The 26498-nt window shown below is 37.7% G+C and overlaps 1 protein-coding gene across 3 annotated transcripts in view; it reads right to left on the reverse strand.

Moving 5' to 3' along the window:
- Nucleotides 1–6722: 6722 nt before the first annotated feature.
- The window catches only part of SAMD8 (sterile alpha motif domain containing 8), a 46676-nt gene continuing 26900 nt past the window's right edge, over nt 6723–26498 (reverse strand). For 2 of the 3 annotated variants that reach the window (XM_067710445.1, XM_067710446.1), the window contains exons 3-6: nt 20475–20570; nt 16473–16590; nt 11524–11674; nt 6723–11351 (exon numbers count right to left, since the gene is read on the reverse strand). In XM_067710445.1, coding sequence (XP_067566546.1) covers nt 11047–11351; nt 11524–11674; nt 16473–16590; nt 20475–20570 — 670 coding nt within the window. In that variant the 3' untranslated portion in view covers nt 6723–11046. Of the gene's footprint in view, nt 11352–11509; nt 11675–16472; nt 16591–20474; nt 20571–26498 lie in introns of those variants that run through there. The other variant, XM_067710447.1, reaches the window with a different exon arrangement.

Genomic DNA, 26498 nt, shown 5'->3' on the forward strand with positions numbered 1-26498 from the left:
TGTGTGTTATAAAGACAGCACTTTTGCTACCTAAAGGGTCAATTCCCACCAGCCAAAGATCACCAGGAACACACATTAGTCAAAGTTAGTTTTTAAAATTAAACTCCCTGTAGCAAGAGAGACTGAACACCATGGAGAAGAGTGGGGAATCTCAGAGGGTTTTAGGAGGGACCTGTACAGGATTTGGGCTTGTGTTAGGTGATGTTACAGAGTGTTCAAGAAAACAAGTGGGGTGCTATTCCGGATTGAGTGTTTTCAGAAAGCCTGGGCAATTCAGTATCTTAGTTACTAGTATTTTTTTTCTGGCTGCGCCACGCAGCATACAAAATCTTAGTTCCCCCCACCAGGGATTGAACCCATGCCCCCTACAGTGGGAGTGCGGACTCTTAACCAATGGACCACCAGGGAAGTCCCTCTTAGTTACCAGTATTAATGGGGGGGGGGAGGGGGTGTATTGTTATTTTTGTGTTGCATGGTGTTCATTCAGGCTTAATTATGACTGAAGATGGCCTTTCACAATCATGCAGAGTCCTCATCTGCTGTTGATATTCGGTAACATTAGGTTCAGTAGGGGAACACCACTGTAACTACGCTAGTTGACAGCTATCAGGGATGCTTTTTTTCTTTCTCATATATTTGTTTATTGTTTAGAAAGTAAGCTTTCTAAACAAAGTCCCTGAGGGCAGGGACTTTGTCACCAGTGCTTGGCATATAGTAGGTGTTCAATAAATGTTTGATAATTATTTTTTCAAAACATCTTTCATACCTCAGGTCCTACACATCTACAATACAGCCCTATATCTGGGACAGGTAAATTCGAGTCCTTGGAATGTCTCATAAGCGATGTCAGAGCCAATAGTAACTGCTGGTAGGCAGACAGGTATTAACAGTTACATTTTATAGAACTTTAAAACAAGGAGAGCAACTAGGTCCTCTGGACTCTCCCTTAGACTAGATGGCACTTAGCTTTCATCAGGGTTCAGGGAAGATAATTATCATGAAAAAACACTACTCTCCAATGACAAAAGATGGCCAAGTTGAAAGACTATGCTACAAATAAAATAGGAGAAACACTCCTCAATCTAATAATCATCTTCCTTTTCCCATTCAACATCTTATAGCCATATGGGTTTTTAACAAAATATACGACGTAGTCTGTGATTCAGTTAGTCTTCCAGAAAGATTCACATGCTAATAAAGTTGTCACCATTCCACCATTCCCTTACCGCAATTTAAAAATAATTCTGCAGCTTACTTATGCAGAAAGGGAATTAAGATACCATCTTTAAACCTATCAAGTTGGCAAAAATACAAAAGTTCAGTAATACCTTATTTTGGCAATGATGTGGATCAACAGGCAAACTCATACATTGCTAGTGGAAAAATAAATTGGTACAACTTCTATTGAAGTCAATCTGACAATATCTAACGAAATTTAAAATGCACAAAGCCTCTGACAACAACTTTCCTTTTAGAAATTTATTCTACAGATAAACTTGCACACAGGCAAAGTAACATATGTTATTTATTGCAATACTGTTTGAATAGTAAACAATCTAAATGTCCATCTCTCTGGGAATGCGTAATAAATTAGGACCTCTGTGCAGTGGAGACAACATTAAGAGAAAAGCTCCCCTTGACACTGGGGAGATGGCCTGGTACCATCATCGAGAACTTGATGTTGCTAGAAGCTGGCCTGGCACTCTCAGCTAGGCCTTACTGTTTTCCTGTTGAACATACAAAATTTCCCAGAACACCCCAACATCAGACAAGGAGATCTGTGACCATGACGGATCAGGACAAAAACAAGAATATTTAGTAATGATGTCTGAACACAGATAAAAACACGAACATTACTGTAACTACAAACATGACCAAACATCCCTCTATCCTGGCTGATATGAGTGACTGCTGTAACAGCAGCACTTATGAATTGTAACATTAGCCTCAATTCATTCCTCCTGCCTTATTAAGATTTATTAAAATATGCAATCATAGAATTGCTCCAGCAACCTGAAAGTATCCAATCCACAGCAAATATGAGCTGCTTCCTTAAAACTTTCCCCCAAAACCAACTAATCTAAACCCCAATCTGGTAAGTCCTTTCCAACACACTGCAACTGAGATGCCCTATAATTCCCCATGGTGTGTGTTCTCCCTCACTGCAATGAGCAATAAACTCAACTCATTCAACTAAGGTGTGTCCCTAGAGGGGAAGGGATTGGCACATGTTAAGCAAAATAATCAAGGTGTAAAACCATGTTTATATGTGCACATGTGTATACGCTACAACTTGTGTAAAATAATGTAAAAATAATCTTTAAAAAAATATATTTGTATATGCATAGAATAGCTCTGGAAAAACACACTCGTTAAAAATGGTTGTCTCGGGCTTCCCTGGTGGCGCACTGGTTGAGAGTCCACCTGCCGATGCAGGGAACACGGGTTCGTACCCGGGTCCGGGAAGATCCCCCATGCCGTGGAGCGGCTAGACCCGTGAGCCATGGCCACTGAGCCTGCGCGTCTGGAGCCTGTGCTCCGCAATGGGAGAGGCCACAACAGTGAGAGGCCCGCGTACCGCAAAAAAAAAGATTGTCTCTTGGAAGGAGAGCTAAAGGCTGGGGCACAGGGGTGGGAGAAGCCTCTTCAGTATGTACAGTTTGTTACCATGTTCATGATTCATTTACTTGAAATTAGTAACTTTTAAAAAAGAGAGTAAGAATCACAGGCACCACTGTGGAATCAATAGTGAAGAAAGTTCAGAATCTTGCCTAGATATTTAGGCTTATCACATTTCTACATGTCTGCATGTGAGATTTCAACCATGTTGAAGTCCTCAAATTGCATCCTTACTGCCAAAATGCTCTCCAGCTAAGCCTCCAAAATCAGTCTTTGTGGAAAAATAGGATCAAATTTCATGTACTCTGACGTCTTATTAAAGGCAGCTGATTAGTCTGTATCAAAAAACCATTAGGTAGGCTCCCTGACCTCAGACTATACTACAAAGCTACAGTAATCAAAACAGTATGGCACTGGTGCAAAAACAGAAATATAGATCAATGGAACAGGACAGAAAGCCCAGAAATAAACTCATGCACTTATGGTCAGTTAATCTATGACAAAAGAGGCAAGACTATACAATGGAGAAAAGACAGTCTCTTCAATAAGTGGTGCTGGGAAAACTGGACAGCTACACATAAAAGAATGAAATTAGAACATTCTCTAACAACATACACAAAAATAAACTCAAAATGGATCAAAGAAATAAATGCAAGGCCAGACACCATAAAACTCTCTTAGACGAAAACATAAGCAGAACACTCTTTGACATAAATGAGAGCATATCTTTTTGGATCCATCTTCTAGAGTAATGAAAATAAAAACAAAAATAAACAAATGGGACCTAATAAAACGTAAAAGCTTTTGCACAGCAAAGGAAACCATAAACAAAACGAAAAGACAACCCACAGAATGGGAGAAAATATTTGCAAATGACGTGACCAACAAGGGTTTAATCTCCAAAATATATATACAAACAGCTCAAGCAGCTCTATGTCACAATAACAAACAACCCAATCAAAAAATGGGCAGAAGATCTAAATAGACATTTATCTAAAGAAAACATACCGCGTGGCCAAAAAACACATGAAAAGATGCTCAACGTCACTAATTATTAGAGAAATGCAAATGAAAACTACAATGAGGTACCACCTCACTCCAGTCAGAATGGCCATCATCAAAAAGTCTACAAACAATAAATGCTGGAGAGGGTGTGGAGAAAAGGGAACCCTCTTGCACTGTTGGTGGGAATGTAAATTGATACAGCCACTATGGAGAACAGTATAGAGGTTCCTTAAAAAACTACAAATAGAACTACCATACGACCCAGCAATCCCACTCCTGGGAATATACCCAGAGAAAACCATACTTAGAAAAGATACATGCACCCCAATGTTCACTGCAGCACTATTTACAGTAGCCAAGACATCGACAACCTAAATGTCCATTGATGGAGGAATGGATAAAGAAGATGTGGTACATATATACAGTGGAATATTAGCCATAAAAAAGAATGAAATAATGCCATTTGCAGCAACATGGATGGACCTACAGATTGTCATACTAAGTAAGTCAGACAGAGAATGATAAATACCATATGATATCACTCATATGTGGAATCCAATTTAAAAAATGATACAAATTAACTTATTTAGAAAAGAGAAACAGACTCACAGATTTCGAAAACAAACTTATGGTTACCAAAGGGGAAACATCAAGGGGAGGGATGAACTGGGAGCTTGCGATTAACATACACACACTACTATATGTGGAACAGATAACCAACCAATATTCTGTAAAAACCTATATGGGTAAAGAATCTGAAAAAGAATGAATATATGTATATGTATAATTGAGTCACTTTGCTGTACACCTGAAACTAACACAATAGTATAAATCAACTATACTCTAATTTTAAAAAAAAAAACAAACATTACGTACAGGTATTTTCTTCAGAGTGTGATCCAGGGCTCTTAAGGCTGGAATATGAACAGGTAGGTCATGGTGGTTTTGTATTTCTGGCTCTCATGGGGAGCTCTGTGAGGTGAGAACATACAGCATTTAAATATCATGCTACTCCAGCAGAGGTCTTATAGCTGTCATCTGTCCTTTTTCTAAGTTACAGCTGAGGGTGATCACTGAGCTCCTCTGAGGCATTCTCTTACCACTGCATCTCCTCACGTCTTCACCAGAGTCAGCTTCCACTCCACTTAATGCCTGGCAGGTCAGCATTTCAACCGGTTAGGTGCACGAGCATAACAGAGACAATTTTGGGGCTTCCCTGGTGGCGCAGTGGTTGAGAGTCCGCCTGCCGATGCAGGGGACACGGGTTCATGCCCCGGTCTGGGAAGATCCCACATGCCGCGGAGCGGCTAGGCCCGTGAGCCATGGCCGCTGAGCCTGCGCGTCCGGAGCCTGTGCTCCGCAACAGGAGAGGCCACAACAGTGAGAGGCCCACGTATCGCCAAAAAAAAAAAAAAAAACACAGACAATTTTGGATACAAGGTATATCATATCCTAGATTCATATGGCACCAGCCAGTAGCAGTTGGCAGCTCATTTGTTTGGTGTCTTGATCTTCCTCGGCTGGGGACAAAGGCCTCCTACAAACTGTGCCCAGTCCTGGTGCCCTGATCTACTATTTTGGGGTCGCTAGCCTTCCTTTCATCTCCAGTGATCTTCTGTGTACTTTCCATCATCTTTCCTCTCTCTTTTAGACTTAAACTTCTGCCCTTTACCAATTTCTGTTTTACAGAATTACTTATCCTGTCCCCACAATTTAGACCCTGGCAATAGGCATTCCCAATGCTTCCATTTAAAATAAAACCAAACACATATTCTGTCAACAGTTCCCTAACACATACACAAATAAATCCAATTTTTTCACATCACAGAGCCCTCTAAGCCTTTCATCACAGCCTAGTGAATTTATCCATCAGGGAGGGCTAGGTTCAAGTTTCACATGCTTAGTGAATTCTTCTTGCATCCTCAGTCCCCAGTGAGCCCTTCCTCTCCCAAGCTACTATTAAATGAAGAGAGTGAATTTGTCTATTGCCTCAGTGGTTTCCAAACATTTACCTCCCCTAACCTCAACCCTGTTTTCAAAGGGAAAGCCTACTAGGAAAGCCAAACATGTAAAACACCAACTCTGGATGAAAATGGTACAAGCTCCAACTCTCTTCCCCAACCCCACAAGATGTTCACCCAGACGGCTTTAAAACTACTGCTCTATTCTGCCAATGAATGTTGCCAGTTCCATTTTTTAGGTCATCTTTCCTGCTAGATTATTAACTCCCTGGGAGTGCAGGCCCTGTGTTTCTGACCTAAATTCAACTAATATTTCAGCATTATAAACCAGGTACTGAGCCATTAAGGCCACAGTACTTTCATAATCTGGCCCTTAACACAGCTTATGAGGTAGGCATTTCCCCCTACATTTTACACATAAGGTTAAGTGGAGCTGGAAGAAAAGACCCAATTTAATCAGCAGCAGAGCTGCAACCCATACCTAGGTCCTCAGAGTCTAAATCCACCACATTTTCTATTCCACCAAGCAGCCTCTCAGTCTGTTTTGGACTATTCTTTTCCGGAGCTCCCGAGAGAGACCAGCTGGTGCCAGCACCAGAGAGGCTACAATTAGTAGTGATCACGAAGACAAATTCAGTTATGAATTAATAAACTCATAGGGCCCTGTGACAATACTTAGTGTTCTCACTCTTCCATGGCTCTGGGCTGCTGGGCTACCCCTAACAACTGTTTTCTTTTCCTGTTCATCATTATCTCCAAAGCTAACCTGACAGGATGATGGCATCTTTCTACAAAATTTACAATTAAAATAAACCCAAAACCAATAAACAAAAACTTTAATGTGCCCAGGAATAAGCAGCTATTTGCTTTGCTTCCCTTTCCTCCTTCTCGACTTCATCTATAATTATTCTTATACCATCATGAAGATTACCTTTCTCTCCTAGTTTACAGAAGAGAAAGGAGAAAAGGCAAATGGCTTATCAATAGACAACCAAGAATTAGTAAATGCCAGGGCCCAGGTATACATTAGGATTTAAAGTTGCAGGGCCCAATCATTTGCAAATGATAAAAATTCACTGCATAAAAAATAAACCAGCTGTATTAATAATGAAAAGGCATTTAAATAAGAGACTACAATCCAACTTTCAAATGTTTTATTTTTAGTGTTTTTAAACATTTTAATACAACAAAGATATAAAATAATATATATTAGTGAAATCTGGATTTAATTTAGAATCAAGATATTTACTTATATACAACACTGTGCTTCAAGGTATGGCTACCACAGGAACTTTCACATCTTCAAGTAATACTAGTATCTCTGCAGATTGGGTGACATTTAGGTAGCATTCTTAAAACAAAACATGCCCACTTTAGCCCAAGCTAATTTTGCTTCCCCCATTAAGTACCAGTTTCCACTCCCTTTGTTTCATATCAGAAATACTTCAACTGTCTTAACAACCCATAGATTCTTTGAATAAAAAATTATTAAAATTAAGCATTTTAAAGATGATATTACTAACTGGTAACATTGCTTGGCTAGTTCAGACAACCCAGTAGTTCAGATTGAAACAGACCTGAAATAACAACAAAATTAACATAGTATTCCTTCTCCTTCCATATTAGGCACAAAGTTCCCTTATGCTTAAACATGGAGTACACTGAATAAAATCCTTTGGTCAATTTAGGGTAGAACATATTCTAAAAAACCAACTTTTTGGGGAGCTGGATTATAGATTTCACAGATGTTTTCATTGAACTTGATGCAAAATAACTCGCCATATTTTAGGTACTTGAAATTGGTGGCATTTGCTGGGGGTGAGGGATAGGTGAGAGGGGAAACAAAACCTACTTCCATAGTAATTTCAGCCATTCAAAGCTACTCAAAGACAGAGAAAGAAAATACCCTCAACCTCTTTCCTTTCTCATTGCTCACCTGTAGCAGTCTGACTTCTGGTGTTATTAAGAATTTTCCTCTACAGCAGTGTGGGGTAATTCAGATTAAAACATTTTACAAATGCAAACTGTCTTAACTGCCAAAGTAAAGATGGCATTAAAGCTGACATGCTTTGTTGGCTCTGAAACTATCTGAATGAAACCAATACTGTTTAAGAAAGCCATGGGACTATCGTAAAAAAAGAGTTTTCCTGTCTCAAATGCCTAAATACCGTAAAGAACTGACAAATGTCTATTACCATAATTACTTTTAGTAAGGGGTAACTTAAGTCTACAAGAAGACTATCAAAGAATTAAACTTAGTAGATTAGAGAGTTTAAAAAAGAATATGGTTAATGTTCTCAAACATTATGGAACAAGAATCCTTAAAAAAAAGTTTACTATGAAACTGATGATGAAATTGCTTTTTACTAATACCATCAAAGCAGGTTAGTGTTATGATTATGACTTTGAATATATAAATAACACATTCCAAACAGGTTTCCTTAGAACACATGGTTTCATATCAGCTATAAAAGGATGTGATGCCTCTGTCCTTATGATTTACAAAATTATAAGATTTTTAGAATTCTAAGTAACAACACTCAGGCAGGTACAGGGTAGGGAAGAATGCCATGTGCAGTGTCAGAGTTACACTATCAGCAGGTCTCTAGCATGGGGTTCTTCCTGTGAACAGTCCACACTTATTTAACTGACTGGTTCCATGGCTAAGCTCATTGCTTTCTGATTTAAAGGGATACTAATAAATAGATCTAGCATATGGAAGTTGTATTTTTATTCTAGCAATTCTGGCCACAGAGAACTATGGAGAAAATAGGCATGTTGAGAATTCTGCAGCCAAAAAAGGTTTCTCCCAAATTATCTGGTGATAATAGCAAACTTGCCTTCTTCTAAACCTGATTAGAAACTTCAATTACCCTTCAGTAATGCTGCTCTTCATGGGATTAAAAAAAAAAGAAGAAAGGAAAAAAAGAAAAAAACAGGTAACGCTGCCCCTAGGAAGACAGAAATTGCGTGGAGGACTTTCAGTATAACCCCCAGTTTGCATCCCCAAACAAAAAACCTTGGTTCCTTCTATACTGAAATCTCAGTGTTTAATGATGTAAGCCTCTCACACGTTTCCAACTGTAGACAAGGTAAAAAATATGTAGATCTAAGGCATGTAGCTTCTCTACCTAGCCATATTCACACCCAAAATGTATATCCTACCTTCAATATGGTTTTAACAAGAAAAAAATACAAAGACAAAATCTGGAAATTTCTGGACAAAACAAAAAGCAACAAAACTATAGGTTTTGTATTAAAAAAAGAAATGGAAAAGAATTTTGTCTCAAAGTTTTCCAAGGAAGAGACCTGGAGATGATTAATATATGTAAACAATGCCCTGTAATAGTTATAACAACAAATTATAAATCTAGCTTACCTTTTCCTCAAAACAGATATGATAAATGTAAGTGTGGGAAGTTATTTTACAATCCTCATTGCAGTCTGCTATTAGGCACTCTCAGTATCAATAAGTCTGCAAAGTTAGTTGCAATTTTTTTTTCTATTTTGTTCTAGAATAAAATCCACACGAAGGAAAGAAGATTGATGTTAGGAAATTTACCATTAAGTAGCTATTCAACATTCTTGACTTAATGTTGCCATGGATTTTTTTTCAAACATTTTCCCAAAAGCCAACGCCAGTCCCTCCCTAGCTAAATTCAGTCCTCTTCTGTCATCTGGAAAAAAATGGGAGTTACATATCTTTTGACCTCAAGGGTCAAAGACTCTAACTGCATAGGAAACATCCTTCACCCTTCATGATTATGCAATTTCCTTAGATGAAATGTTGGCATTTTCATCCCCAGCATGTAAAAGAATCAACAATTATTGAAGATGTTACCAGATTCTAAAGTATGAGATTTAAAAGCATAATAAAACTTAAATTGCCTTGTGCCATTTTCTCAAGTGAAAAATAAAAAATAATGTTCAGAGTACACCCAAATTGGGATCACTCAGCACTAGCTGCAACTTGTTTGCATTATATTTGTTTCCTGCCCAATCCATTCAGGCTCCTCTGTAGCTTATATGGGGTAGGAATATGACTCAAAGTGCAAAAATAAAATATTTCACCATTTAAGGAGCAGGTTTCTGCTAAGTGGCCTAATTTTAGACCTCAATATGCCAGCACCTTTTTAACTCCTTGTTTTAAAACAGAATGTAAAAGCTACACAGTTAATATTCCAAGTGGCTAACCTCATCAGCTGGGGTTCAAAGTCTAATTCTAGAACCAACCTACTCTCAAAACTACTGTACAAAATCATTAAAAGTAAAGTGACAAATGTAATCACAGAGGTCAAATTACTTAAGGTACTAAATTTCTAGTGTTGTAAACAGCAACTAAGTTATATCACTCCTGACTGCCAAATTAAAACTAAATAGAAAGAATGTATGTACACAATTGTTTTAAAAATAAAAAACAACAAAACCTTTTCATATCCAAATATGTCTGAGATGGCTTAGTTCTGATGGCCAAGAATGAGAAATTTCAAAAACCAAAAAGTTACACAATGCCTGCAACCTGTTATAAACTTCAGAAAGAGAAAAATTTGCATGCATACCTCCCTACTTAAGGACACAGAACTTTAACATCTGATAAAACACTCCATTATTTTGCTCATTAAATAACACCATTAAAAAGCATAAAATTGGGCTGTCATCTGTCTAGCTAATAGTCATAGCACAAAGTTACTCCAGGTACTTTCATCACTAAAATTAAGCCAATTTTATTTTTATGGATGCAGGCATTTTCCCCTCATGCATACTTACTGATGATCATACTGAACCCTCAGAACAAAATAGGAACTGCACCTTTTGTTGATTTTGGTGAAAAATACCAGCACTATATTTGTACTCTGTCACCTTATGTATGGCCCCTTTCATTCTCTTCTTGTTTCAGGGATCCTGGTATATTCAGTATACTTTTCTTAAGGATGGTTCAGAAGGCAAAAATTAATTTGTTAGTAAAAAGGATCACTTTCCAGAGTTGCGTTTTTTAGAAAGACACAGAGATTAGTTCAAAGAACAAGTACTGCTCACTTGGTAGGGGTTTTTCGTTTGAAGAAAATAAGGAGCTTAAAAAATTATTATTATTATTTCTTGACTAGAGTCCTACTGGAAATTTAAAAAAAAATCTTTCAACCAGCAAATTGCTTAAGTTGATTTGCTTAAGCTCAATAGGTAAAGGTAAGAGACTGACTTCAATCATAACATTAAGTCTGCCTAAAGAGAAGGGGCAGAAGACATCTACTTAAGCTTTCTGTTCAAACAGATACCTAAGGACTCTTAATTATTCTTTCTTGCTTGCTATAATCACAGCCTTGCTCAGGACAGGGAACTTTACTTTGTCAACATACAGGCCAAAAAGCAAGACATCCAGGAACAACCTAGGGGGAGAAAGCAAAGTTACTCACTTTCAACAACGACTGTATATTTAATCATGAACACATTACAAAGACAGTCTTCATCCAATTAGTCTTTTCATTATTGCTGGTTTTGAAAATGGCCAACAATATTCATTTGGGACTGTACCATTAACATTGCATTCAAAAAAAGAAAACATGGGAAACCAAATTCTTGCTCTCCTACTCTGCTGATATGCTCTGGTATTGGCTAGAGTATGGTAGTACAAAAAGAGTCTCGTTGTGATATAAAAGGCAATAAACACATCAATGGAATAATGTTCATGGGCAGCCAAAATGAAGAAGATTCCAAAGAGGTTGAGAACCCAGGATAAAGTGTGCAAGAAATTCCAGCTTCTTGGTGTATCTGGGAAAAGGACAGAAAGATCATTTTAAAACCACACTTCTTCCAGTGTTTCTCAGTCATATGTTTCTTCCATCAGCCTGTTTCTCCCATTCTTCACAGAATTTGATGCCCTTCCCACAGCCTCCTCTGCAGCTAGTCAGTTGATATGCATAGAAGCACTAAAGATACTTACATTCAGTGACAAAGAAATTCAGCATAGTTAGGACGACTGTGTGGCCACTGAACATGTAATCTCCACAAGTGTGAACGCCAGTTAGGGTCATACCAAAGCCACTCCAAATGGCAAAGGCCCGGTGTAATTTCTCCCATACACTGCCATATACCTATAAAGAAAGCTAAGAATTAGTGCTTCACATGCTTAGGGCAGCAGAGGCTCCTACCACTCCCATTGAAATTCAAAGGCTGAATGACTTAGAAATAAGATCTAAGCAAAAGCAACCAGACTCCCAGTCTAATTAATTCCAGACACCAAGAATGGGTGGTCAAAGCTTGGCTGTACTCAGAACTATTTTGGTAATTTAATGAAATCAATGCAATTCAAACTTCTCTACTTGGAGTTCCTTTATAATGAAAAGGTTACTACAACACAAAACTATTTCCAAGTTTTATACCCTATAATACAGTAGTATTTGCTTGGCTGTTCTTGTCAATAAGAAACAAGCTATGACAGCGACAATGGCTACCATTCAATATCCACTCTCCCTTCTTCACTGGTAATAGAATCTAAAATTTATTTGAAGAGGCAATGAACTCAACTAAAACATTGCATTTCCCACCCTCCCTTGCAGCTAGGTGTCGCTACGTGACTAAGTTCTGTACAATAAGATGTAAGTGGAAGTGTAAAAGATTTCTGGGAATGCTACTTATAAACGAAAGAGACAACAGCTTGGAGGAAGTCTTTTCTACCTTTCCTTCTTCTAGCCTACAACTCAGACATGATAGCTAAAGCTCTAGCAGTCATCTTGGACCACAAAGTGGCTTTGAGGATGCAAGCCAAGTGTTAGGACAGGAGAGCAGAAAGACAGAAGAATCATGGATTTTTGATGACTCCATAAATTTATCACACTTGACCTTGATGGAGTACCTACTTTCAGACTTATGAGAGAGAATAAATCATTGCTTGTTTATTAAACTATAGCCACCGCGAAGTTCCTATTATTAGTAGCCAAACCTAATCCAACTCCCACGCATAAACTTAAAAAAGCAATCCATTTTGAGCAAGAGTTTGAGTAATGGTCACTTTTTTTAAAAAGGCATTTAACACATAATAATATAAAAAACTGCTGCAATTTTATGTGCATTTACTATGTGTAGCATGCTGCTATATGCTTTTATGTCATTGCATTTAATTTCCACAAAAATCCTATGAACTGATTCAACTGTGCAGATGAGGAAACTGGCTTTAGAGAAATCACACAGCTAGTAAGTAACGTAATAATAAGAGGTCACACAGCTAGTAAGTAACGTAATAAGGATGTGAACACAGGGCATCCAATTCCAAAGCCCTATGTCTTAAAGAACAAAAGAAACAATCTTATTAGAATCACTATTTCATTAGAAATCTCACCTGATTATACACTACCCAGGCTTTCCCTTTCTGCCTCAGTTGATGGTAGGGAGAGAAATTCATTATTAGAGAAAAGGAAAGGGAAGGTACTAAAATATACATGGTTTGGTTCTTTCCATGACCTCTAATGAGAATAGGGTTAGAGATATTACACTTGTGAAAGTAAAAAATCAGGCAGAGAAGAACAGAGATTGCTAGGAAAATGTCTCAGCCAAGGACAGGAAACAAGTGATGTCACGCAAAAGAAAGCAATAATTACACAACACTGTAAATCAACTATACTCCAGTAAAAATTAAAAAAAAAATACTGTATCACAAAAAAAAGGAAAGCAATTATTGCCCAATTACTCAAGTCTCCCCATCCTTTCCAAGCTTAAAATGTCCCAAATATCCTTTCAGAAAAATAAAAATTGAAACACAGCACAACAGAATGAATTTAGACACTTTGATGAGAAATTTGCTCTAAGTGTTTCTTTTCTTAAGGTGGTTCCATTGTCTAATTTCAAAAACAGGCATGTTCTTGGTTCTGTCTCCAAACCTACTACTTCTGCGAGTGAGATTTCAAGCAATTACTTTATTACAATGAAAATGCCCTACGGAGTTCACTGTAAGGGATTTGATTGCTAGTTAATATCACCTTAACTATCTAATTTTAATGACTGCTGCAAATACAGGTCAGTAAGTAGGTTATATTATAATTCAAAGCAATTAACAGTATTTAGGGCAGATTTGAATAAATATGTCCACATAAAACTAACTGATAATAAAAAACAGTCATTAGAGACAGAAAAAGGGCTGTCCATACTATAGTGGGATGGTATCTAATTTATTTATTTATTTTTTATAAATTTATTTATTTTATTATTTTTGGCGTGATGGGTCTTCGTTGCTGCGCATGGGCTTCCTCTAGTTGCAGAGAGTGGGAGCTACTCTTCGTTGCGGTGCACGGGCTTTTCATTGCAGTGGCTTCTCTTGTTGCAGAGCACGGGCTTTAGGTGTGCAGGCTCAGTAGTTGCAGCACACGGGCTCAGTAGTTGTGGCGCACGGACTTAGTTGCTCTGCAGCATGTGGGATCTTCCCAGATCAGGGCTTGAACCCGTGTCCCTTGCATTGGCAGGCGGGTTCTTAACCACTGCACCACCAGGGAAGTCCCTAATTTATTTTTGTAGCACATGTTGCAGCCCTACGCACATATACTTTCCTCTTTAGTGGCTGATCCACAATCAAATCCCTCAGCTACAGGAAATTCTCTTTTCATTATAATAAGCTTACGTATTTCTTCTTAAATCTCTTCTAATCAATTAGCATACTACAATAATTGGGGGTAACTGTTCTATCCCTCCTTCACACCATGCACAGAAATTCAATAGATTTGCTAACTAAAGAATGTCACTTGCCACCTGGTTCTACAAGAATTAAGTCATTAGCCACTGCAGTCGCTGACCTTCAACATACCCTGAAAAGACTTCAGGACACAGTCAGGAATAAGGCACTCTATGCTCTGTGAAAACTGACAGAAAAGGCCTTCAGGATAGTTAGATTTTTTCAGGAGAAAATTTTATGAACCCAATTTCTTGCATCTTCCCATACTTAGAAAAGCACTAAAATCATTAACTAAGACATTTGTTCCTCACGACTAGCAGCAACCTTCTACCAAGATGTGTGGCTTGATTACACGTACACCTTCCCCAAGATCACATATATGCTAACCTTCCCCCTTACGTCTTCAGCGTAGTTCCTCAGAGCTAACTGAGAAGCTGTCTCCTGGGCTATAGTCCTCAGTAAGTCTCGAAATAAACTCACAGCTCTCACGTTGTGCATTTTTATTTCAGTTGACAGATTAAAGACTTAAATTTAAAATATAAGACCATAAAAGTCTCAGATATCATCTTTCATTAATCAGAATGGCAGTGACTCCAAAAATTGTGCTGGCATGGTGATGGGAAAACTGACATGCACATAGTGGTGATAGTAGTGAAAAACTAGTCTTTCCTAGTGAAAATGTGAGCAATATGTATCACAATTTTCAGTGTGTATGTTCTTTAATTTCCTAACTCCACTTCCAGGAATTTATCTTAAGACGATTAAATAAGTGAAAAACCATAAATGTACAAGGATGTTTATGACAGCATTGTTTATAAATAGTAAGATTTAAAAATAACTTAAATGTACATCATTTGGAGACTGGTAAATTGTACAATGGAATACTATGCAGCTATTAAAAAGGATGAGGTATAGCTATACATATCTCTTCAGAAGAAAGTAAACAACATACTATTAAATGAAATATAAGCTAAAGTACAATGTTTGCAATATAATCCTATTTTCTGTTTAAAAAGTATCTATCTATATAAACTTGTATGAATATGTAAGCATGGTTAAAAATAGTCCATGTGGTATATACACAACTATTAACAGTATTATTTATGGGGTGGGGTGAAAGAAGTGGGAATTTTGTGAGATTTTACTTTTTAATTTATATATTTCTATAAAATTTGAATTTTTACGGTAAGTTTATATAACTGTAACTAGAAAGAAGTACTTTCCCTTTTTGGAAAAGAAAAAGAGAAGAAACAAAAACAGCTTTTATCTTAAAAATAAAACATTTCCTTTACACTAAATCCTAAATGTCATTAACCCTTCCTCCTTTCTTACTAGTCGGTCTCCTTATACCTGGAGAAAGTTTGGTCACTCTGCAGCTCAGGACTGTATTTTTAGTTCCTGATCTCCTTTGGCTGCTTAATCTTCCCTTGCAGGTATTTCAGCTATTTATATTGCAGTAGAAGAACAGACACTTAATTTTGTTTTACACTTTACAAACAACATTAAAATAACAAAGGTGTTAATACATCATTTGAATATTTGGGAACACATAACTAAAGCATGGAGGCTTAGAAAAGTAGGCTAATAAATTCTCTTGTCCAAATTTAATGAGTCACAACAGCCAATTTTATATATAAAGCACAGGTGATCTTCAGGGTTTTTAAACATTTTATTTTTTACAGTAATTCATTACCCTGTTTTTTTTGTTCCCATCTGCATAATCTATCATCTCTCAATTTAACCAGAAGGTATGTCTACAGTATACCAAAACAAGCAACAAAGTATAAAACAAAAACAAAAGTTAGCCATTATTTAAATATATCTCAGAAAGAGTAAAGTTTAGAGTAGTGGGTACTACATTTTAAATGGAATATGGTCCAACTCCAACACTTTTTAAAGAGTGATGAGGACAGTGAAGGGGCCAGAGTTACGTCATAAGAGTAACTAAAGATGTTGAGGATGGTGAGAAAGGGAAAATGATAATAGAAAGTTACTTTTTTTCTATAGCTCTACAGCATTGAACTAGTTAGTATCAATGGATAGAAGTAACAGGAAGGTAGATTCTGGCTTAAGATTTTTACCAAATTATTTCTAGAGGTTCATTACAGATACTGAAAATGCTGAAAAGCACATTTTAATGTTAAAAGCAAAGTCTTAGCCTTAGTTCGTATATGGCGCCATCAACACACCAAGAATAAGAGGAAAGAATGATAAAGAAGACAGTAGGCTACCTTTCCAGTGCACTGTAGGTGCTGTCCTGGCACGGAGAGGGAGGTCACAAACATGGTAAAGCAACGAAGCAAGAATACAGTGCCCATCAGACTACAAAGCCTTCGCAGAAGTATTGACCTGTGAACAGTGACCAAAAAGGGAGAAAGATCAGAAGAAAACAAACCAAAATACCTCAGGCATCTAGTGTTTACTTAAAGGGAGAACAAGCAGGAAAACCATTAGATTCTTTGAAGAGGACAGAAATCTTAGAGACCATCTAAAGCACTGTCCAACAGGATGGTGGAAATGGACTATAACTGCACTGTCCAATAAGCTATATACATGTGGCTCTTGAGCATTTGAAATGTACAAGTGAGGAACTGAATTTTAATTTTATTTCATTTTCACTAAATTAAATTTAGCCACATGTGGCTAGCACCTGCCATGCTGGACAGTGCAGACCTAAGAGCATCATTTCACTGTTAAGAAAATATGGCTAAGAGAAAGTAAGAGTTATGCAGGAGAGAAGATAGTACCTATACTGACTCTTAGCTTAGTGTTAGTTTATTACTCATATATTGTCATAACTTATTTAATGAGAAGTTAAATATGTGATTCTAGGGAATTTTTTTGCTCATTAATGACACTGTAAATTGGTTGACAGTAATTATATAATAAACATTCTTTAATATCTCTTAAATTTAAGCTATAAAATACTAAGTTTTTTTAATACTAAGTTTTACATTAAGTATATCTCTAACAATTTTTTTTAATGTTTTAAACCAAAACAGACTATATGATTCTTAAGTACAGAGACTTTACTTAAACATTTTTGAAATGCTCCTCCCACCCTCAAAAAAAAGTACTCAACACAAGGTTAGGTAAGTGTCAAACTTCAGTGTGTACACCTGGGATGGAGCTCAGGAATCTGCATTTTATTATTTTTTAATTTTTTTCACTTCAAATATACTTCTGTTTTATTTTCTTTCTCCTCTCCTCAAGGAACTCTAATTATCTATATGGTAAACCTTCAGGCTATCCCCTCAGTGTCCCCAAACATTTCATCTATTTTCTATCTTTAAAAAATTTTTTTCTTCAAATTATCTTCTGATTCATTAATTCTCTCTTCTGCTGGATTCAACCTGATGTCATACTCATTACTGAATTCTCAATTTCAGGGATTTAAAAAAATGTGTTTACTTCTAAAGAGTTTCCATTTCATTCTCTGTTAAAATTATCTGGAACACAGTCAGCAGAGTTACTTTAAAATCTGTATCTGCTACCTCCATTTTCTGGATCCACAGTGGGTCTATTCCATTATTTATTGTTTCTCTTAAATTTTGATCATATTCTCTTACATACTTATGTACCCCTTTATTAGTTATTTACTTGAGTGCCAGATATTGTATATAAAAAATTTTAGAATTAAATTTAGGCCTATATTATCTTCCCAAAGAGAGATCTGATATCTCTTTTGGCAAGTGGTTATGGGCTTTAACAATCTGGGGTCACCTTAATGCAATTTTAGAAAATGAAATTATTTCAAGCTAGGTTTCAGTCCCTGCAGGGTTTCTTTCATTTCTGGTTCACTACCAGTTCTAGAGTGTAGCAGTTGTAATGTAAAAAAAGAAGAAAATAAGGTAAGAAAGAGAAAAAGTAACACTGAATGGAAAGGGTCCCAAACTCAAAGCAGGAGGATTCTACCACTTCTCACCTTTCTTAATAGCCCTGCTCTCCAATATTTTGGGAAAACACAGGAGCCTAAATTGAATATACTTTCATCCAGAGAAGAATTAAATTCGTTTCTTCTGAGACCCAGTTAGCACTACTGACTTGAGAACACTCTAGCCCATTCCAAAATCCACAGCTTAATCTGGGAGTCTTGGTATCAGCTGCTCAACTTTGTTACATACCTAAGGCTTAGTCTCCTTATCTTAGCTCTGGCATTACAACCAGTGGAATGCTTTTTCAGAGATGCTTACTCATTCCTCTGATTGTACACCACAGATTATTTTTTCTGTGTTTTCTTTTTCATGTGTTTGTGTGTTTGGGGCTCTTGGAGATTTTCCTTTCTTCCTGCAAGTTCAGTGATGCAATCCTTTCTTAACACAGGATTTATGGTGAATCTTCTTACCATATGGTGGAAAGTCCAGAGCAAAAGTCTCTGCCTTCTTTTTTCCACGCCATCATTTTGTGAGCTTTTTGAGGAGGACAACGTGGAATCTGAATTTTAACAAGAGCCCAGGTGATTCTAGAAAGTGCTACAAAGACCACACTTTGAGAAACACTTTGACTAATTCAACATCAAAACTTGCATTTAGCTGGTCACTGCTACACTTTGCTAAACCTACCAAGGTTTCCTATATAAGGTAAACTCTTTCTTGTTTTGAAGAGTGGATAAATTCAAATCTACAGGGTCTTGTGAGGCAAAGTTAAACCAGAAAGCAGCAGTGATACATGTGGGGTTTTTTTGGTTTTTTTTTGCGGTATGCAGGCCTCTCACTGTTGCGGCCTCTCCCGTTGTGGAGCACAAGCTCTGGACGCGCAGGCTCAGCGGCCATGGCTCACGGGCCCAGCCGCTCTGCAGCACGTGGGATCTTCCTGGACCAGGGCATGAACCCGTGTCCCCTGCATTGGCAGGTGGACTCTCAACCACTGCGCCACCAGGGAAGCCCAGATACATGTGTTTTTAAACCACCTCTGGTTTTAAGCAATCCAGTTATAAATATTGTTGCAAAGTGAGAGAGAATGAAGTACAATATGGCCTAAAAGTGTGACAAGAATAGCAATCATCAACGCTTCTTTTCACCTTCAAAGCACTGAAATAACTGCTGCTTAGGACCTAAAGCTCATCACTGTAGTTTACCTCAACCATTCCCTGGTGAGGAGAAAGAATAAAAAATTCACGAAAGTGTCCCTATTCCTCTTCAGTGTCCAAAGACAATGGATAGCAGACCCACAACTTTATCAGATCTTTTTTTTCTTCACTATGGCTTTTTTTTTTTTAGTTGAAGAATGGTTGATTTACAATATTGTGTTAGTTTCAGGTGTACAGCAAAGTGATACAGTTATATACATATTTATATATATACACACATATATATTTCAGATTCTTTTCCAATATAGGTTATTATAAGATACTGAATATAGTTCCCTTCTATACAGTAAATCCTTGTTGCTTGTCTGTTTTATATACAGTAGTATGTCTCTGTTAATCCCATACTCCTAATTTAATAACCTCCCCCCTCTACTTCCCCTTTGGTAACCGTAAGTTTGTTTTCTATGTCTGTGAATAAATAAATTTTGTAATAAATTATTTTCTTTTGTAAATAAATTCATTTGTATTACTCTTTAGATTCCACACTATGCTTATTTTTTTACTTAAATAATTTCCCCTCATTAAAGTCGGAAAGTAGCCTCCTCTTATGCTTCTCTCCTTTTTTTTTTTTTAATTTATTTATTTAGGCTCCTTTTTTTTAATGCAAAAAACTTCTTCCCTTTATATCTCTTGTAAAAGCACAAAAGAAGCACCTTCCCTATTCAGCAATTTTCTATACCATCTGAAGTAAACTACACTTGCTAGATGTGCACGGTGTGCAAAATGACCTCTTTTTTAATGCGCCTCCTCCAAGCAGAGAATAATTTCTTCCACCCAAACATCTGACCAAAGACTGTCCCTTGGAGGAGTTTCTAGCCTTCTATAGAAAGTGACATTTCTGATTTGTTTCCAAAGAAAGGCAAGGCTAGACTTAGATTGTCGTGGTTGGCCCATGGCTGAATATCGCCATCTCTAATCCTTCCCTGCAAAATACCTTCAGAATATTACTAAATATGTAGGTACTACCTCAGGCTGACTCTTTTGTTGATAAAACCCGAACATTTTCCTATGTCAGTAATTATAATGTCACAATGACTAGAGAAGGAAAGTAACAAGGAAACAGCAAAGGAAGAAACAAGGTTTGATGACCTTTGCATAAGACAGTCAAAACACTTTCAGTCTTTTAATGGAATAAGACAGGTACCTGTGCTTGTGAAGAAGAAGAACCAGGAGCCAAATATAGCACAGAATCATGCCACATACTTCTGTCATGGCAAAGGCCCATGGAATTCTAGGAACGCTGAAACAGAAAAAAATTTAAGTTTTGGACTGACAAGAAGTATATGTATGTAAATGGCGCCAGCCTGTCAGTAAGATACTCTGCTAATTATGACCTTAAAATTGTTTTCTTTAACTTTTTTTTTTAATTAATTAATTTTTGGCTGTGTTGGGTCTTCGTTGCTGCATGCAGGCAGGCTTTCTCTAGTTGCGGCGAGCGGGGGCTACTCTTTGTTATGGTGCGTGGGCTTCTCATTGCGGTGGCTTCTCTTGTTGTGGAGCACCGGCTCTAGGCATGCAGGCTTCAGTCGTTGTAGCATGCAGGCTCAGTACTTTTGGCTCGCGGGCTCTAGAGCGCAGGCTCAGTAGTTGTGGAGCACAGGCTTAGTTGCTCCACGGCATGTGGGATCTTCCTGGACCAGGGATCGAACCCATGTTCCCTGCACTTTCAGGCAGATTCTTAACCACTGCGCCACCAGGGAAGTCCCTGTTTTCTTTAACTTCTACCTCTTTTAGAAGATGATATCTGGAGAACCTGGGGAAAAAACTGTTTCATAAAGTACCTCATTTACCAGGACCTCTTTGTTGTTTGTGATTCCCAGTCATGGTTCTCTGTAAAGAAATAACTTTTTTCTCCTTTCCCATAACATGGCAGACCTGTATACAGGACTGCCCCCAAAAGACAGGGGGGAAAAGGCTCACTTCTTAAATGGTGTGCTCATTTCAGAATCCAGACAGTCAGGGCTTGAACTCAACTACTCTTTTTTTTAGTATATTTTGTTTTCAAGCAAGTAAACAGTTTTTATTTTGTTTTACTCCTTTCTTTCTCTCTCTGCCCTCCTTTGTTTTTTTGGGTTTTTTTTTCTTCTGTATGCGGGCCTCTCACTGTTGTGGCCTCTCCCGTTGCGGAGCACAGGCTCCGGATGCACAGGCTCCGGATGCACAGGCTCAGCAGCCATGGCTCACAGGCCCAGCCGCTCTGCGGCACGTGGGATCTTCCCAGACCGGGGCACGAACCCATGTCCCCTGCATCGGCAGGCAGACTCTCAACCACTGCACCACCAGGGAAGCCCCCTCCTTTGTTTTATATTTGTTTTCTTCTATCTTTTCCATTGTTGTCTTTCCTCACCAAATCCACAGCTCCTGTGATTACCCACTAGTAAAAGACATGTCACATTCTCAATTAAAAAGAAAGAAAGAAGGGGGCAGGGAGAAGAAGAAGATGAAGAAAAAGAAGAAGGAAGAAGAAGGAAGGAAAAGGAGAAAAGGAGGAGGAGGAAGAAAAGAAGGAGGAGAGTGGTGGAAGGGAGGAGATGGAAATGAATCAGTCCAAATAGGTCATCTCTGGGTGGTAAGATTATTGATAGTTTTATTTTTATTCTTTGTAAATTTACACTAAAAATTTTTATACAATGGCATGTTAATTTTATAACTAAGGAAATAAAGGTATTTTTAAAAAGAAGACATGAAGTCTGAAAGGTATTAACAGTCTACTCCAAACCTTATTCAGAGTAACTGAAGAGAGTCAATCGTCTTCATTCAGGGACTCATCTTTTACCTGTTACCTCAGAAAATAAAGACTCCTCTTGTGAATTTTTAATCTATTGCTGCCTTATTTATCTGGCATTATGGGGGAAAGGGTTATTTCACATAATAGAAATTTTCAGATAAAAGATCCCTTTCAATGACTTCTAAAAATTTAAACTTTTTAAATGAACATTAAAAAAACCTATATATGTATGTGTACGTGTACATATGTATACATGTGTATATACATATGTATATATTTTAAATAGTTTTACAGTGTTTATGGTAAAAGTAAGTTTTCTGCCCCACCCCCAGCCTAAACCTAATTCTTGCTCTCCAGAGGCAGTCACTTTCATTCTTCTGTTTTATTTGACGTTATATCTTCTAGTCACACACACAAAAATACATACACACACATACACACACTCTCTCTTTCTCTCCCATGCTCTCAATATTATTTCATAATTTTGTTTAAAATAATTTTTGGCTTTTACTTGATGGAAATGTTTAAGTATAGTTCATAGCTAAGACAATGGAACGTAAAGATTAAATCCCTTTCTCGTACAACTTCTTACAATTCTCCAGAGCTAATAACTTAAAAAAAAAAAAAGTTTGTTCTGTTTCTTGTGTGCCTATCACCAATTCATCTTCAGACAATTCTATCAATTTCAATGTTTCCTTTGGAGAAATCTCTCCTAGAGCTCCTTCTTTAGAAAGGCTGCATTTTCTATTCCCTCTTGCATGGCTATTTCTTGGAATAAAACTTAACCCTCATCTTGGGAATTTCTCTTTTCTATATTGGATCCTCTGTTTCCTGAATCCCATGTCCTCCTCTTTCTCAGTTTACTCCTTAGTTTTGATGTAGTGTATCCTTGAATTATTTTCTCAGAGGAGGGATGGAGGATAAACTCGTTTTTTTATGTCAGATTTACTGAGGCTTAATTTACAAACAGAAAAATTCACCATTTTTAGCTATACAGTTCAAAGAGTTTTGACAAACACATTCAGTCATGTAATCACCACCGCAATAAAGACAACATTTTCATCACTCCAAAAAGTTCCCTTGTGTCCCTTTCTAGTCACTTCCCTTCCTCACTTCCAGCTGTGGGGCTACCACTGATCTGATTTCTGATTCCTATAGGTTTGCCTTTTCTAAAATGGCATATAAATGCAATCACACAGTATTTGTCCAAATACCTTTTGTATCTGGCTATTTTCACTCAGCATATGTTTCAGATGCATCCAAGTTATTGCATGTACAATTAATTCTTTATCTATTCTTTGTCTACAATTTCCGTATCCATTCACAGGTTGATGCGTATTCTGGGCTATTTCCAGGTTTGGGTGATTATGAATAAAGACCACATACAGGTCTTTGCATGGATGTATGTTTTCATTTTTCTTGGGTAAATACCTAGGAATGAAACTGTTGAGTACTATGTTAAGTTTATGTTTAACTTAAGAAACTATCAAACTGTTTTCAAAGCAGTTGTACCATTTTGCATTTCTACCAGCAAAGTATGAGAGCATCAGTTGCTCTGAATCCTCGTCAGGCCTTGTCATTAGCAATTTTTTTCATTTTAGCAATTCTAGTAGCTGTGGGGTTGGAGAGTAAATTTTTTTGAGACTTGCAGATTTTAAAATATCCTTGGGTCTAGCCTTATGTCTATTTGGTAGTTTGCCTAGGCAGAACATTTTAGGTTAGACATTATTTTGTCTCAGAATGTTAGAGGCATTTATTCCATTGTCATCTCACTTCCACGGTTGCTAAGAAGTATGATGCTGTTTGGATTTCCAATCTTTGTGTGTTATTTGTTTTGTCTCTTAAGAAGCTTTTAGGATCTTCTGTCTATACCTAGTGTTCTGAAATTTTTCATTTCATGTACTGGGTGCTCTTTCAATCTAGGAAGTCACATTCTTTGACTCTGAGAAATTTCCTTTTATTATAGCTTAGATAATATCTTCCTCTTCATCTTCTCTATGTTCTTCCTAAAACCCCTATTTTTTCCACTGCTGGGCCAATTGGATTCATCTTACTTTTTCTCCTCTACTTCTTATCTCTGCTCTACATGCTGGGCAATTTCATCAAATCCATGTTCCAATTATCCTGCTGGATTTTTTTTTTTTAATTTATTTTTGGCCGTGTTGGGTCTTTGTTTCTGTGCGAGGGCTTTCTCTAGTTGTGGTGAGTGGGGGCCACTCCTCATCGCGGTGCGTGGGCCTCTCACTATCGCGGCCTCTCTTGTTGCGGAGCACAGGCTCCAGATGCGCAGGCTCAGTAACTGGCTCACAGGCCCAGTTGCTGCACGGCATGTGGGATCTTCCCAGACCAGCGCTCAAACCCGTGTCCCCTGCATTGGCAGGCAGACTCTCAACCACTGCGCCTCCAGGGAAGCCCATCCTGCTGGATTTTAAATTTCTACTTTCATTTTTTATTTTTCAAAAGTTTTCTCTGAATTTTCCTTTTTCATAGTCTACTGTTACTGTCTCATAGAAAGCAATATCTCTTATCTGTGAGTATATGAATGGTTATTTTTTTATGAAGTGTTCTTCTGCTCCCTATTTTGTGTTTCCCAGTTTGCTTTTTTCCTATTTGCATTGATCTGTTTTCCTCAAATGTCTGGTGATTCTTGACTGACCGTTCATATTTGACAGGGAAGTACTAAAAAAAAAATAATAATGTGATGCTCTGTGTGCATGGACTGAGGTTGTGAAGTATGGGTTTCACTGGGATAGAACAGAGGTCTAGTTGAGGAGATAGGGATATCTCTCCTACCACAGTATCTATAGTCCTTTTCTCTTGTGCAGGTTTTCCAAGGAGAGGAATCTGTTCTCCTGCTTGGAAGACTGGGGCTGGGAAGTTAAGTCTGGTTACTTAAGGAAGGGAGCTGGAAGTCTCTGTGATCTAGATTTACAGTTAACCAATTTAATTACATTAAATCAGTTAATTTACAGTTAATCACAGAAAATACAATGAAAACAGGCACCTTTGTTCTCATCTGGGCATGGTGTCCCCAAGTCCAGAGTTCCTCACATTCAACTACTCTGGAGAATAAACCACCTGTCTTCTGTTGCAGTAGAACAGGTCTTAAAATGATTTTCAACCAGCTCTCCCATATTTAGCTCCTATCTATACCCAGTCTTGAGAGATGTTTGATGCCTCCTGTTTTGAGAGTTTTTCTGGAGTACTGCAGTACAAATAAACTCACCTCTTGGGCACCACTAGTCCCCACTCCCAACCTCACAAGAGACACTTAGCTTTCTACTTTCCAAATTTTCATTATTATCACTGCTTCTGCCTTCATGGGATTATTGGGGGCCCCCACCCCCACTTTTTCTTGTTTCTTTTTTAGTGAAGTGTTGTAAGTAAATTGTCAAATGTGTTTTCAATATCTCATATTTATTCTGATGCAATGCTTTCTAAAATGCATTATACATGTTATGCCTTTTTTTTCTGGATAGAATTTAATTTTCTTTCATAATTCAGAGTCATCACTGTGAACACTGATTATTACACTGGACATGGTAATGACCTCAGAGACTACTGAGAAATGAAAGGCATTGAAGCCCCAGATTAATGTGGTTTTTCCATTATTTATGTGTGCTTTTTATAGTGCTTCTGTTTTCTCTATTAGCTATCCTTCCTCACATATAAGTGGGCCTGCCTCTAGAAGCATCTCTATCTCCTAATTTTTTGCTTATGATCTGCTGAAGCTCTTGGAATTGTGTCAAGTAAGCTTCAGAAGCAGACTCTGAAACAAAGATCACTGTGAAAGTTATTAGAAATGTTCCTAAGGGAAAATATAGGGTAGTAGGGAAATGAGATCAGGAAGGCAAGGAAGCAAGGCAAGAGTGAGACATCAAGCAAAGCCCTGTGGTAAACTCAGGCAAGGGTAACTTTGGCTCAATCCTGCAAGGAATCTGGGAGACAGTGTACGTCCAACCTAAAAGTTGTCCTAATTAGGGCAAAGAGAAATGAAATATTTACACCCCACCTCATCAGTTATTGGTTAAGGGCTGCTGCTGAAGGGATGTAAATTTCCAAGTATGTTTGGCTCTCTTTTTAAGCAGGCAAACTGTATTCTAGCAGCCCAAGAGCAGTTCTCCAACAAAGACATACAATTGCTGGATGTTGGGAGTATAAGTGTGCAAGAAAATGGAAAAGAGATCTGAGGGGATATAGGAGGAATGCTGACAGCACCTGCTACCATTCTCCTGTGAATAAAGTTTACATACTTAAGAGCATGGGGCTTTGTAGCTGGTGGAACTGTAGACTTGTTAGGCAAAATTTGGTTTCAAACCCCCACTGCAAATTGAAAACATATGTCTATACAAAACTTTGTATATGAATGTTCATAGCAGCATTATTAATAGTAGCCAAAAAGTGGACACAACTCAAACCTTCATCAACTAATGAATGGAT

The sequence above is a fragment of the Pseudorca crassidens genome, chromosome 16, assembly GCF_039906515.1.
Source record: "Pseudorca crassidens isolate mPseCra1 chromosome 16, mPseCra1.hap1, whole genome shotgun sequence".
Taxonomy (NCBI): domain Eukaryota; kingdom Metazoa; phylum Chordata; class Mammalia; order Artiodactyla; family Delphinidae; genus Pseudorca; species Pseudorca crassidens.